Source organism: Gymnoscopelus braueri, assembly GCF_963280865.1.
Source record: "Gymnoscopelus braueri genome assembly, chromosome: 3".
NCBI lineage: Eukaryota > Metazoa > Chordata > Actinopteri > Myctophiformes > Myctophidae > Gymnoscopelus > Gymnoscopelus braueri.
In genome coordinates, this window is record NC_137612.1 from 41,407,640 (window position 1) to 41,423,053 (window position 15,414).

Genomic DNA, 15,414 nt, shown 5'->3' on the forward strand with positions numbered 1-15,414 from the left:
ATTACAATTTCCTGTGTCCGTTTGAATGCTGTCTACATTTCGGTTCCTTTCTGTACCTGATCTGGCAAAAAAACATCTGTCAAGAGCGGTAGCTTTTGCTGAAGCATGCATGACGAGCTGCAAACAGACACAGGGAACAGAATGTCAGAAAGAGTTTGTGTTCAGCAACACCCATAGTGCATTCTCCGAGGCCCTGGAAGCTGTCCCAGACGAGATTCATTTATATAACCGGCCCAACGGAGATCCAGTGAGCATGTAAGGATTAGATCAGCAGCCAAACTGACAGTGAAGCGACAAATCTGAAAGCGGGACTCTTTCACTGATGCTGCCTAACAACCCACTGCCAACGGAATAGCTCACAGACACTGATGTGTGATAAATAAGATATAATGGAGTGGGGGTGCATTTGTACAGTATGCATCATCTTCACATGCAGAATGCATGTGTTCTGTAGAAAATAGGGCTGGGCGATACGAACAGAATCAAAAATAGATATTGTATTGTGACTTGTATTGTAACTTTTAGATCTGATACTTTAGCTATTTTTAAACATTTTTGAAAGCATAAAATAAGGGTGATTAAGTGATTAAAACCAAAAGACAACACTAATTGCCATATCTTGGTAGTACAGTATGCAAAATTGCAGATGACAATCTAGTCGCATATCACAACACTTATACATTGCCCAGCCCTGGTAGAAAATATAAATGGCAATGCGTACTCACACTGCACACAACATGTTGACTTCCTCTCACATGCTCAGTGCTCTAACACACACCCAGCCTCAGGCTGCCTGTGCTGCACGTGCTCAGTACTGTGCACTGCCCTCCCCTCTCCACACACAGCTGACCCATCCAGATGAGCAATAAAGGAACAGTGTCTGTATGGTGATGAATATATCTACAGCGTTTAAATGCATTACACACAGAAATGTCTCCCATCTCAAGAATTATGTTCGGTTTGTATTGTTTGCGTTAATTTCTCTTTTCTGTAAAACTAAATATTTTATGATATATACAGCAACTTTGCTGTATGCAACCCGCCTGGGAAGCAGAAGTTCAATTCCCGGCTCCGGCAATGTGTCAAGTGTCCCCTGAGCAAGACACTTAACCCCTAACTGCACGTGAGACAGAAAGATTGTTACGTCTTCACAGGAAATGGCACTGTGGGGGGGAGAGCAGATCATTGTGACACCATTGTCCATTTGTCATCACTGGACGTTAATGTGATGGTTTTGCACATGGACTTGAGATTCCCCAGTGGCTGTTTCCTGTCTGCTTAATGAGAGCTTAACAGATGATGATGACCATGATGATGATGGTGGGACAGGGTGGGAGACAACACGTCACTGTCACTAAGTGTAGAATGCACTGGAAACTCCCAAAAAGGAAGCACAATACACAGCCTCCCACCAAAGCAGTGCAGATAGGCTACACCAGGGGTTGGCAACCTTTTTGACATGAAGTGCCATTTTTTTTTCTTCTTGATAGTCAATGTGCTTATCAAAGTTTAATTATGACACCACATCAACATAAAATATTTACAACAGATTTTGATTGTCCATATGCATAACCTTTATTTATGTATTTATTCATTTATTTTTCTATATATTTTCTTCCTCCCCAGTCAGAATTCAGAGTTTGAATGAATGTAGAATTATGTGCAGGATGTAGCTTACATACAGATGTGAGGGGGCATTTTTATCAATGTGAGGGGACATTTATTTGACTACTTTGTTTTTTAAATATTTTATTTCAAAATCAAAATCTTCTCTCTCACACTCATGCCAGTGTGCCAGTGATCACCCTCCCCTGTGCCAATGTTGGCACCCGTGCCTAATGTTGCCTACTCCCGGGCAATACAGTCAAATCCCCAGTGTTTATTTATCACAGTTGTAACTCTGATAGCATACAAATGTACACATTTGTACAGTATGCAGAGTTAAATTAACCCTCAGGATTTCAGTGTGTTTCTCTGTGTGTCCATGGTGCTCTTTTTAAAGCGATACCATTCATCTAACCTTTTACACACAACTGTGACTCACACACTCGATTAACTCAACTGATAACCAAGGTAAAGACAAGTGAATAAACAATGATGTCCTGTTTGTCCACCACAGTGACAAATGGACTTTCTCTGTCAGTTACACAGGCGCGCACAGATCATTATGTTCAGCCTATAGAACAAAGAACATTCCTTTCATGCTATTTTTAACTGCTATGCAAACCTGCACACCTACAGTGTAACACACCAATTCCAGCAAGTAATATAAAATCATAACCTGCTGTAGAACCTCTCTTAATAAAAGAAAAATAAGTTGCAATATGCTTATTAAGCAAGTCCTTCCTTGCTCTCAAAGAAAATTGTTGTTGTTATTATTATTATTATTGTTATTATTATTATTATTATTATTATTATTATTATTATTATTGCTACAAAAATGTGTGTGTGTACTTGTGATGGTCGTTTCTGAAGTCAAGACAAGCAGGCACCCCAGACTTCCTGCACCACTGAAAGCAAACAAAATGTCCTGAACAACACAGGCCTTGTCCGGGCCTTGAATTAATATCTCACCAGTCACAGCAATACACACTTCAACTGTGAACGGCCAGAGGTTGACCGGGAGACTCTCACATTCCAGTGCTCTCTCTCCTCCCAGCCCAGAGAGAGAGAGAGAGAGGGAGGGGAGGGGGACAGGGAGGAGGGAGGAGGGAGGAGGGAGGAGGGAGAGTCCTGACTTGGATCCATGCCAGGGCAACTTTTCGGGAAGACATGCCTTCCTGCATAAGTCTTTTGCTAAACATACAAAACGCATTTCGCAAAACCAACAACCCATTCACACAAGGGATCATCACAAAAGGCACACATCCTACCGTTTGCAAAAAAACTAAACATGGACACAGGCAGACAGACAGACAGACAGACAGACAGACAGACAGACAGACAGACAGACAGACAGACAGACAGACAGACAGACAGACAGACATTCAGACAGACCTGCTGTTCCACGGCCACATCCTGGAGGGCCGGGTGGTCCCGTGGCGGGCCTCGGATCCAGCTCAGTAACTGGCCCATGTTGGCTGAATGTGTCTCCGAGTGTCAGTGTGCCTGTGTGCTGCTACAGTGTGTGAGCGCCAGCATGCTCCAGACATAACGTTGCAGAGCAGGGAGGAGGGGGGTGGGGACAGTGGACGGGGAGGCGGGGACACTGTAGAATGGGTCATGGTCAGGGAGCAGAGGGGGGCGTGCTCAGGGAGCAGGGGGGGGGGGGGGGGGGGTAGGCTCCGGGCTGGGAAGGATGAGGGAAACGTTTATTGTTGCTGTCGGGCAGAAAGCTCTTACCTCCATATTCTTAGTTATTCTTCATAACTTTTTGTGTTTTTGTGTAAATGAATGCCCTACTACTTGATCATACTACAGCGTCGCACTCAAGTATCAAAAGTAGTCGATCTGCTACTTTTGCTATTTTTTAATTAGAATCCTGAAAAGCAACAGTTTTGGACATGAGGTTTCCAACCGACAGAGACGATGTACTTTGTTTATTCGGATGTAGCCTAAAACCCTAAATAACACATTTACAGGTTTTCAACTGGTTTTCAGAGTTTTGGGTGAAAACACATTATTTCCATCATAGGACGAAATATAAGTCGGCGTCGAGAGGGAAGCAGGGCGATCACTACCGCCTGAGCTTGAACTGTGAGCTATAAAGGGAACCGACCATGGACAGACACGCACCTGACCCCACAACTGAGCCACTTCTGGTTGAAATGGATACGGCTGTGAGCACGGCCATACATACAGTACACACGTATGCAGCTGCACATGTGCACAGAAATACGCATGGATGGACAGACACAGAGAATGGCAGTCTGTTTACAGTACATCGTAAAACAGGCACCATGTACCTACATTTACAATAAGATTCCACCATCAAAACACACAGTAATAAAAGTTGAGGAACCAGCATGACTACAGCATATAGGGAGGGGCAAGACTTCTGTTTTACATTACAGCTGTGTCCAACTTTCTGCCAAGGGGGACCACGTTCGGCTGAAAACTTTCCTGACTCTGTATTTTCATAATCACAGGAAGCTTGCAGAGGCGAATGAAAAAGGACATTGTGTACACACACACACACACACACACACACACCCCCCCACACACACACACACACACACACACACACACACACACACACACACACACACACACACACACACACACACACACACACACACACACACACACACACACACACACGCACGCACGCACACACATGCATGCAATCATGCATGCATGCGTTGCAGCTGGTTTATGACTAAGTCATAGCATTGTAAATCAAATAGCTCTGATCCCACATGAACTAGAGTGCATACCACCACACCAGAATCTAGGGAGGTTCTTGGGTGTGCAGTCGTCATCACAAATGCTTTTAAAAAGGACTTGAGGCAAAGTAGTCCTGTCTAAACTTTCATCTATCTTATAAAGAGAAAAACATTTTATTTTGGTCTGTGTTTGTCGCATGATCTATTGAGCAAACCACATGAAGTATAAAGAGTGTAATGAAAGAAATACATTATACAGCACCTTTTAATCTGAAGGCACACACATTTAAGTTGGACTAAAAGCACTGGTGTGAACTGTGAAGGACTCCCCATAATACACGGTGAACAGGGTGGACAAGTTTTGTCATGCAAGTCAAGCCACTCCCATAGTTACTTACAGTACACCAATATCACAGAACACAAGTGATGACCAAATAATGGGAGTGCAAAGTACAATTCCAGTCATATCTCTGCAAGTGAACCTCAAGCATGACTTCAGTGCGCTGCACGTCTCGTCAGGGAGTGCTTGGGTGGAGTGTGCAGACAATGCCGTTGTTGACAGAGTCACTGTGATAGAATCAGCCCCCAAAACCCAGCCCTTTGTGTGAGTAGCAGGCTACAACACAAAAGTACATAATGTGTACATTCACACAGGTTGCTGCAATAGTGCTGCAAGTAGCAATTATTTTCTAAGCGATTATTCTATCGATTAATCGAATAATCAAGAAGCATGTCTTTTTTTCATATATCAATGAATCGACATGAAAATATTTATTATAATTCGTCGTTAAAAAATTGTAGAAATAGCTCACAATTCGGCGCATCACGATGCATTGTGAGCTTGTAGATCTGTTATTTTGCTATTTTTTACATTTATTTTTCTGTATTTAAAAATGAAAACAATAAAATAAAATCAACATAAAAAAGTAGATTATGGTAAAAACATTCAAATCTATTTAATTGATTATTCTATTAACTGTTGCACTCCTGCTGTAAATTAGTTGAAAGCAGCCTAACTAACGTGGTGCAGCTTTCCCATGTGCGTACTGCTCTGTTGCTTAAACCCTGCCACATGTTAGGGTAACAAACGTCATAGGGCTGTCATTGCACCCCCTGTAACTCCATACACAGAGTGCGAGGAACCGTTCTCTGTATGACACCGAGATTGTGAAAGAACTTGCATGGGACCTGCAATCCGATACAGAACCTAGATAGCACCAGACTGCGTAACCGTTGGCAAAATAAAAACGTCAACACATAGATTCATTCCAAATGCTTAAAACAGACAGGCTTGGCATGAATCTATGTCCATGTTGACCAAACACACGCACACGCTCGCACACACAAACACACACGCGCGCGCGCACACACACATTTACACACCCACATTTGCATATGCATTGATACACGCACAAGCATGCATATACACACATACACATACAAACGCACAAATACAATGTTTGCATTTCATAATTCCTACAGAACCCAGAGTGCTACTCAGACACACCTGTTAGAAGTGGCATCTGACCAAGCCTGTTTTACCAGTTACCATGGGAACCACAGAGGCCTTGAAACCAACCCTGGACTTAATCTTTTCACATATTTATACAAGGTGTTATTTATTATTGGAGATGATAGTCAGGTTCTCTCTCCCGCCTGGAACAAATTGGCAACCCACCTGAAAATGGATGTTCTGTTTATGACAGTTAACTGTTACTGAACAAACAATCTGTATCAACAATTACTATCAGAATTTAGAGCTTTAACTTTTTCCACACAAAAAAAAGTTTTGTTTTAAACAAAGAAATATCACTTACACTACCTTTAAATTACTACTTTTAACTAATACTATACAGTGTAAACGTCATAAACAACTAAACACATTAAACCTGTGAGTCACTGTGATAGAATCCAATCAGAACTCAGTGGAGTTCCTCAGAACTCCCAGGATGGCCAGCCCATTGACTGGTACAGTGAGCAGGGGTTCTGAAACCATCTCCTGAGGTGAAGCATAAAGCTCCTTCATAAATAGCATCAAAGGGTTTTAAAACAGAGGCTGAGGTGTGCATATTCAACGTGTGCCCAAAAATCTAAAATTGGCAGTACAGTAGCCCGCACAATCCTTGCACCGAAAGAAGATTTATTTCTAAAGAGGGAATCGATTATAGGATCAACCTTCATTGTACGGCAAATAGCTTGTAAATCGTCTATCTTAGCTATTTCTTTATGTTCTAAATTTTGGGGATATTATACATACATACAACATTTTTTAAATGTTTGCCTAATGAGATGCCTAAAGTAGGGACACCAGGGTTAATGGGGTTATGTGCCCTTTTTTAAATTAGCAGCATGAAATTGGAAGGAAAGGTTAGATACTTGTATTGGTGTACGTACATGTTCAATTATAATATAGTTTAAGTTTAAACTAGTGAGTAGCTGAGCTTCCATGTGATCCCTGTTCTGTATGGTAGAAGGAAATCATACATTTGGTTTTGCTAGCATTCAGGATCACTTGAAATCAGCTAATGCACGCAAATATGGTATTAAAAGACATCTGTAAGTATGACAGGTAAGATACTGTAGATCAGGTTTGTTATTATTTATTAGTTAATATGTTTACCTATTAGTAGGAAAGAAGGTTTGTGTGTGTGTGTGTGTGTGTGTGTGTGTGTGTGTGTGTGTGTGTGTGTGTGTGTGTGTGTGTGTGTGTGTGTGTGTGTGTGTGTGTGTGTGTGTGTGTGTGTGTGTGTGCGTGTGTATTTATGTATCATGCATGAGTAACTGGACTCCTGAGGTTCTGTTCGTCACTATATTTAGATGCATGTCACACACCAGTCGCCACTCAACGGGTCACACTAACCTACAATCACTGTCAATCTCTACCCCATACTGGACTCTCACAGGACTTACATCATATTCCTAAATGACTTAAAGTTAATCTCTTTTTTAAGTGGGCACCTTAAGGTCCTTACACACCGGGACGAATTCTTCATGCGAATAAATACGTGTTTTTTTTAAACCTTATAAAGTCAATGCAAGCGTCCACATCAGTTTCGCGAAGCGAAAAAGCGTCTTTTAATTATTCGGAACGAGTCCGAATTTTGCGTATATTCGCATATTCGCCGGTGTGTAAGGACCTTTAATATCATGTACATACGTAGCTGCTGCTTTGTGGACCTACAGAAGTGCTACCACCTTTGTGCCTAACCTTATGCACCCTACCCTATGTATAATCTCATACAGTACCAGCTGGATTATGCTACAGTATGTATATAATGTATATCTTTCCTCTTCCTGAAAACAACCAAAACGATGGAGCTTACACAAAAACGAATTTCAACCTCTTTACACCTGTAAACCTGTGATGAGAAAAATAATGTTGATTCTGATTCAGATTCTTAAGTCTTACTTTCATAGACTGGCATTTTGTTTTGCTTAGTTTTTTTGTGTAGTTTTTGTGTATTTCCTTGCATTATTTGGTTATTTGGTAAAGATTACCCTGTTTTGGAAATTAGCTGGTATATGAATAAATATAGTTTACTATGGCTACAGTAGGTCTGTGTGCCCGACGGCTATAATGGCCGTATAATTCTATTTTAGAGAAAATATATCATTGACAACCTACACAGTAGATGAAAATACTATAGCACCCAAGCAAGCGGCACAACAACTGCTGTTACTAACAAGCCTGGAAGCAGGTGCAAGTCCCAGAGAGCCTTGTGAAAACCACACCTCTGTTCCGAACGGAGAGGTGCTTAACTCATTCAATCCGGGAACGCATCAGTGTCATTTTAGATTTCTTTTGGCTGTTCAAAAATAGCAGATATACAAGCTCATATACAATAGCAGATATACAAGCTGATATACAAGCGCAGATATACAAGCTCATAGCGCGGCACCGAGTGCCGTGTTATATGAGCTTGCTTGTAGATCTGCAATTTTTTTAAATCTTGAACATTTGTGCAAATCTTTGAATATATATATTTTTACAGCGAACATTTGTAACTCAAATCTTTGCTTCTGGAGGTCCCTGGGACAAAATATTTTACAAATGTTCGCTTTAAGAAATATATATTCACAAATGTTCAAGATTTTTCAAAAAATAGCAGATATACAAGCTCATAGCGCGGCACTCGGTGCTGCGCTATGAGCTTGTATATCTGCTATTTTTGAATAGCCAAAGACATCTAAAATGACAGAGATGTGTTCCCGGTCTAAATGGGTTAAGAGATGTTTAATCCACAGACATTTAACACCTGGTCAGTGGTCAGTCACACACATTTTAGACTGTAAGGTCACACACTGGCTCCAATTCAAGCCAGCAGGTTTGTCCGTGCTCACTAGAGGGAGACATACTCATAACATTCTACCACCAACGTCAAGGAGATCAGGCTCACTGCTTTCATGGGTGTCATCAGCCCTGAGGCTGTGACACCCATGAAAGCAGTTGAGGGTTGGATGTGTGGATAGAGTTAGGGTTGGGTTATTAACCCTATAGCGTTGGATTAGGGATAGGGAACATAGTGCTGAAGGAACATAGACATGTTCCCCTTTCATGTAGTGTACTTCCTCCAGGGGTCATCAATATGTCCTTACACGGACACATGTGTCCGTACACGGACACATGTGTCCGTGGCAAGACTTGGCCTTATCTGTGCCAAATGTTTGATTTTGTTTTTACACACTATTATAATGTTCTTATTTTGATCATAACACCCAATTACTGAATGTCAGTCTCCAGGTTTTCTTCAGATTATGTATGACACTGATTTGCTATGACACCATGTAGTGTATGGTACATTAGCTAATGAGTCCACTGGTGCAGTGGTTCTCAAATTTTTTATTTTCAAGGACCCCCATAACTCTGAGTGTGTACAAATGGAACCAAATGGACCCGGGTCCATTTGGTTCCATTTGTACACACTCAGAGTTACAGACCTGTAATGGTCATTTAGGGCTAGCTCTTTATGTGTTTGTCTATATTGTATGTCCATGGCAAAAATAGAATTTTGTCAAAAATGTCTACCACAAGCCAGACGTCCTCCAAAGTATTCAAAGGTAAATATTTGTTTTGGCAGATGTCTGGTATGGCGGGCAGACAGCATGCGAAGGAAAGGCAATTACAAGAATACTTTTCTTTGTTGTGACAGGAGATGCTTGTGATGGGGTTGGGGGAGGGGGGGAGGGGAATTTCACTCAGTACCTTAGCATGGTGCGTCGCTGTGGGCTTGCTAGTCTGATGGCCTCCAACTGGGGTAGTAGGGTCTCCATGCTGCACACAGACACACAGACACACACACGTAGGGGAGAGCTGGGTAAGTTGATCCACAGGGTTATGATTCATTTATGCTCCGTTAATGCGGTGCAGCACCGCGAAGATAGACAATCTACAAGCTCACAACACGTTGCTTCCGCAATGCGTTGTTGTGAGCTTGTAGATCTCAGGATGAGCTGCCCCAACTAATTTAGTTGGGGACCCCCTGTAACCTTCCCAAGGGGTCCTTGGGAAGGTTACAGGGGGTCCCCAGCTAAATTAGTTAATACTTAATATAGCATCAAAGTCTGTTTAAACCACATTACCCCTATTTTCACGTTGTGAGCTTGTAGGTCTGCTATTTCCTGATAGAATAATTCCCATGTCTGAGGGGAGTAGATCATTGTAACTGTAAGGTGACATCACATCAGCTAGTGTTTATGTTTGTTACAACTTGAGCTTATAGATCAGATGAGATACATGGCGTACCATGTATTTGTTCACATTGTGAACAACTGGCTTTGAGGAAAGTTGATCCTATATTCAATGATAAAAAATGATTGTACACCATCTATCTTCGATTAATTGAATACACAGGACCCCCAAATGAAACAAGCCATAGGCTTTCTTGGGTTATTCTTTCAGCATGCTTTTGTATGGAACTGTACCTCTGTGCTTTTTTTTACAAAAAAATATATTCAATCAATCAATCAAACCTGGATTTATAGAGAAAAGCTGTGTTTTCTTTTTACTTAAGTAATACTTTTTTCACTGATCAATAATTTGTGAAATACATTATCTAGGCAACATGTTTTTGCTTCTAAAAGGGTGAAGGCCTACAAGATGCTCAAGTATTTCATTATTGTAGGCTATTGAAAAGTTGTATTTCTGGCTATGGCAACGCAAACGTAAAAAGTGTCTCATCTTGAATTTCCTATGATAAAATCACCATTTGACAGCATGTTTTGCCACTGAAGCTTCAAGCAGGCTATTGTTGTGTCAGCTTCCCATTCCTTCAGGAAGCACTGATCTCAACCATTGTGTCTACAGTTTATTAGTTTAACAGCTGAAAATCATTGTTTTAAGGGTAGACAAAATAAATACATTCCACACTGAATGAAATAAATAAACAATACACCAGCATGTTTAAATAGTACACAATGCTCAACTCAAGCCAATGAATGCAATATTCAAGCCAAAAGAAATAGTTCAATAAGGGCATATTCGGGTATCAGAGTTGAAATAGTGCCACTTAAGTTAAGTGGCTCTATTACGTTAAGAGACTTAACCCAATGGCCTGGCAAATAAATGGAACTGCTTGGGTTATGAAATACTGAGGATAGTGTATAGTATACAATCAAATCATATCTCCTATCTAAAAGTTAATACACACCCAATGCCAGCCAGGATATGGGCAAAGCCCTAAGTGTATGGCTGTGTGCCACAATGCCAAATGTGTATTGGAAAATGACAAAGACAAATGGCAGTCATTCAGTCCCATTAACATTCAAAGCTTAGCATTGAAAGCTCCCTCATGAAAACAAAACGACATCATCACAACTTATCTCTTTAGAGCTTTACTGTTTTTATCCTGTGTTAAAAAAAACCAGATTTCTTTCTATACAGCTGCCAAGGTGAATACAGGATGGACTTGATTACATTTCCCCAGAGGGTAAAAAAATCCTAATAATGAATATTAAACAGATGGCTTATAGCCATGTACTCACAGTCCACGTCCAATACGCTGCATACGCCATGGGGGACAGTCTGACAAGAGGAGACGAATTGCTCGAGGAGCAGAAGGTGATTTTTTTTAAACTATCTTAAGTGTGATCTGTCTTGACATGTAATAATTGTCACTCTCTCTTTCCCATGCGTCCCACAGCCATGCACCACTCCCCACAAAAACTACATGGAAAGCAGACGAAGAGATACTATACTACTGATCACAGCCTACAGTCGCACTTTGAGGAGAGGACGCTTAAGCCTTTCTTCCGCCCAACGTATGAAGAATCACGCATTCACCTTCCTAACTTCCAATGTGAAATCACTAACAGCATACATTGCGCAACTGTTACTGTACGAGGATGTCTTCTTAGTTCTTCCCCAAGTAAATACACATATAAGTTTACTCATGCCACCATGTTGTGATAATAACATGCGATGTAGTAGGCGTAGCCCAATTAGACCACCAGTGGTGGGAAAAAATTACTCACATCTTTTACTTAAGTAAAAGTATCAATACTGCAATGTAGAATTACTGTTACAGGTCGGAATTCAAAATGGACGTGAGTAAAAGTACAAAAGTATTGGCATCAAAATGTACTTAAAGTACCAGAAGTAAAAGTAGCCTACTCGTCATTATGCAGAATGTCCCGTTTCAAGTTTTCAAATGTATAAATGCAGATCTACAAGCTCAGATTAATGTGCATTTATGTGTTCGTCACTTTAATGTTGCAGCTGGTAACGTTGGGACTGGTTTATGGGTACAGCTATATATATATCCGCACATACACATACTGTGTATGTTGTTGTAAATAATCTAAATCTGAAAAACTGTCAAATAATTGCAGGGGAGTAAAACGTGCAATATTTGCCTCTGAACTGTATAGTGGAGTAGCCTATCATGCTTAAATAAAGTATAAAAAGATATAGATAAATAGAAGAAAAACATATTCAAGTCAAGTAAAGTATTTCAAAATAGCTTACAGTACTTGAGTAAATGTACTCAGTCATCCACCACTGCACAGTGCACGCATGGTTGATAGCACCTAAAGCAACAATAGTATTTAAAACAGACAACCATGCCAGTTTGCCATGCAGTTGCCTGCACTCAAACGTCCAGTTTAAAATGTCTGTTTTCTCTAGAAGGAAAACTTACCCCTTTTGTTTTTTTGCCATGGGTTCTCTTTTTGTGAGGCATGTTTCTGTGATGTCAGGACTGAACGTTTATTCCCAATCCGACGGTTAATCCTCTGGAGGGAATAGATGTCGATACACGCCTTTAAATATAAGATATCGCCCCTCCCGCAAAGATTGATTTGATTAATGCAAGTGGAAGCCTGTATCTTGCTCTTTGTGGTGTGTGTGTGTGTGTGTGTGTGTGTGTGTGTGTGTGTGTGTGTGTGAGTATATGCGTGCATATGTGTGTGCGTGCGTGCATGTGCGTGTGCGTGTGCGTGCGTGCGTGCGTGCGTGCGTGCGTGTGAGAGAGAGAGATAGGGAGATGAAAGAAAATCACGGTTACAGTGTAACTGTTACACTGCTGGTTTGTTGTTCCTTATTTTGTCAGATCCTCCAGACTGGGAATCACTGAAGTAAGAAAAGTGAGAGAATCATAAACCAGGAATAGAACCCAATTATTCTAATCGCTACTGTTATCAGGGTTTGGACGGATCGAAACGCCCCTCTCTCTCTCCATGGAACAGTTGACTCACTTGTGGTCTTGGCTCATGATGACCAACGGTGTGGTTCACTTTTGTTTTGATCGTAGCCAGCCTGGATGGTAACACAGCACGATGCTGCCCTCTTGTGGCATTCAACATAAATTATTGCTGCTGTCGATGTAATCTCTCAAATCTGTCAGCAGTCAGCAGCACCACTGCCCCTAAACATGTGTTGAGCACCACCTCGTCAAGCACCAGGGTGAGTTCACACTGCAACAGCAGCAGCCAGCTGTGCACCAGTCAGCTGCTGCTGCACACTCCAAACGGGGCATAGATTGCTGGCGCTTGGGGACCACTCTCGACCGTGCTGTCAGGAAAGCCACCTCTAGACACCTCTAGACTGATGTCAGGTAGATGTTGCAGCTCATCTTGCCAGGTGAGCCACGCGGCCCACGCCTTGAGGGTGTCCTCCGGCAGGGACGGATCATCCCACTCTCTCTCTCTTTGTCCCACACGTAGCCTACTGCACAATGACTTTAGCCTGGCTGTGTGGTGAAGGGAAACTATAGGAAGCCTAGAGCAGTGGTTCTCAATCAGTGGTCCGGGGACCACCAGTGGCCCTTGAAGGGATTCCAGGTGGTCCCCAGCTAAATGATGGAGAGTTGGTCACCAAATGGACCCTTATATAGATCTTTAACTCTTGAGAGCGTAAAATGAAACCAAATGGACCCTCACGGGTCCATTTGGTTTCATTTTACGCTCTCAAGAGTTAAATGACTGTTAAATATCTGCATTGCTTAATTTACAATATGTCTACACAATTAGAGAATGTAAAATAAGTGTTATTTTGATCAACGTTTGCCTGTTATCTCTCCTATGGTACCAACATCAATACAGCATGAAATTGTGGACAAGATCTTGTCCAACGATAACAAAATATTATCGTTGGAAAAGAAGCAAGCACTCATCTTATAATATAAGTCTTGAGTCTGAGAGGCTAAATCTCATCAAACGGTGGTCCGTGGCTCAAATGCAGAATACATAATGGTCCTTGAGATGAAATGGGTTGAAAACCACTGGCCTAGAGGATCATAAAGCTTTGCTAGTGTGCTGTGAATGTTCCTCATAGATAGTTGGCGGGGAACGGTCAGTGAGGCGGCACTTGTAGCCAAGAGTGTCCGAGGCACGTCATCTGTCATTGACTCTGTGAGCCATAACTCACTAATCTGCGATTGCCTCCTTCGGCAGTTGGCTGATGACTTCTGGGACATTGCTAGTCCACTGCCGCTGCTCAAACCCACCTGTGGCTAACAGCATCTTCAGTTTGTCGACCAGCTGCATGGCTACTGTGGGTAGGACACCATAAGAGAGGCTTTGTAAGTGGTTCTCCACATAGAAGTACTGCTCGATGGCCACCCGGACATCCTCCCCTGGCTGACTGGGATCTGCCACATGCTTCTGGAGTGTGAACGTTGCGCAGAATGGGCTACAGGTGGCACTGGTGCCAAAGGGTAGGACCTGACATTCGTAAATGGTGGGTGGTGCCTCTCTGTGCATGTCTCTCCACAAGAAACGGAGCAAGGGCCTGTCTTCAGGCAGCAACCTGACCTGGTGAAACATGCCCTTAATGTCACTGCTTTTATCTTATTAGGATTAGTTTTTAGTTGTCACGATAGTCAATTTTGAATCAAGTTAACTTTTGACTTATAGGAGGTATTAGTGGTCAAGGTAACCGATTAGGTCTCATATACACAATACTATTGTTTTACATTATAACCAGGAGAATGGTGAATAATGGATAAAATCCATTGTGACAGAATAGAATACTATTCAGACTTCTCTTTAAGGAAGGAATTAAAATATTTATTAAAGGGTTTTACGATACAGGGTAATGATCAGACAGTATAATAGTTGTTACAAATTAAAGAGATTAAAATAAAATAAAATAAAAGTCCCTTTCAGTAATCTCCCTACCAGTCTGATTCTTGATAACATAATATAATTTAGATATGTGGATAAAGGGTTGCGCAGGCCCTTCTCGACCTTGACAGCCTCCCACTATTCTGGCTTGAATAACTGGAGAGCTGGGGGGTTCCTTTTTAAATCTTCCCAAAGGAGGTTTGGCTGACTTTGAGTCCTTTCTGAACCTGAAAATATCCCAAGTATGGCACGATAAGTCATACTCATGAATATTTCCAGACACAGCTATTCAAGCCAAAAGACGGACAATGCCAGAATTTTTTGCTGAACCTGATTCTGAAAATATTCCAAGTATGGCAGTAGATGCCTCCTCGTAAAGACTCATCCTCCTCGGGGCAGGAGTGCCCGTCCCTCCTTGGGGTACGCACCCGTTGTGCAGCACTTTTATAACCCCAGATGACCTTGTCAATTAGTACAACCCACCTTATTCCTTCTACCTATCACCTGCCTCTTAGTCATCCTCATTAAC

At 41.8% G+C, this 15,414-nt stretch overlaps 1 protein-coding gene across 19 annotated transcripts in view; it reads right to left on the reverse strand.

Moving 5' to 3' along the window:
• Nucleotides 1–12,651, reverse strand: part of cast (calpastatin) — a 57,881-nt gene extending 45,230 nt beyond the window's left edge. For 5 of the 19 annotated variants that reach the window (XM_080424300.1, XM_080424282.1, XM_080424299.1 and 2 more), the window contains exons 1-2: nt 12,461–12,650; nt 9,529–9,597 (exon numbers count right to left, since the gene is read on the reverse strand). In XM_080424300.1, the coding sequence (XP_080280426.1) occupies nt 9,529–9,597; nt 12,461–12,502 (111 nt within the window). In that variant the 5' untranslated portion in view covers nt 12,503–12,650. Of the gene's footprint in view, nt 1–2,997; nt 3,145–9,528; nt 9,598–11,306; nt 11,584–12,460 lie in introns of those variants that run through there. The other 14 variants (XM_080424286.1, XM_080424281.1, XM_080424305.1 and 11 more) reach the window with 6 other exon arrangements.
• Between the last annotated feature and the right edge of the window lie 2,763 nt (nt 12,652–15,414).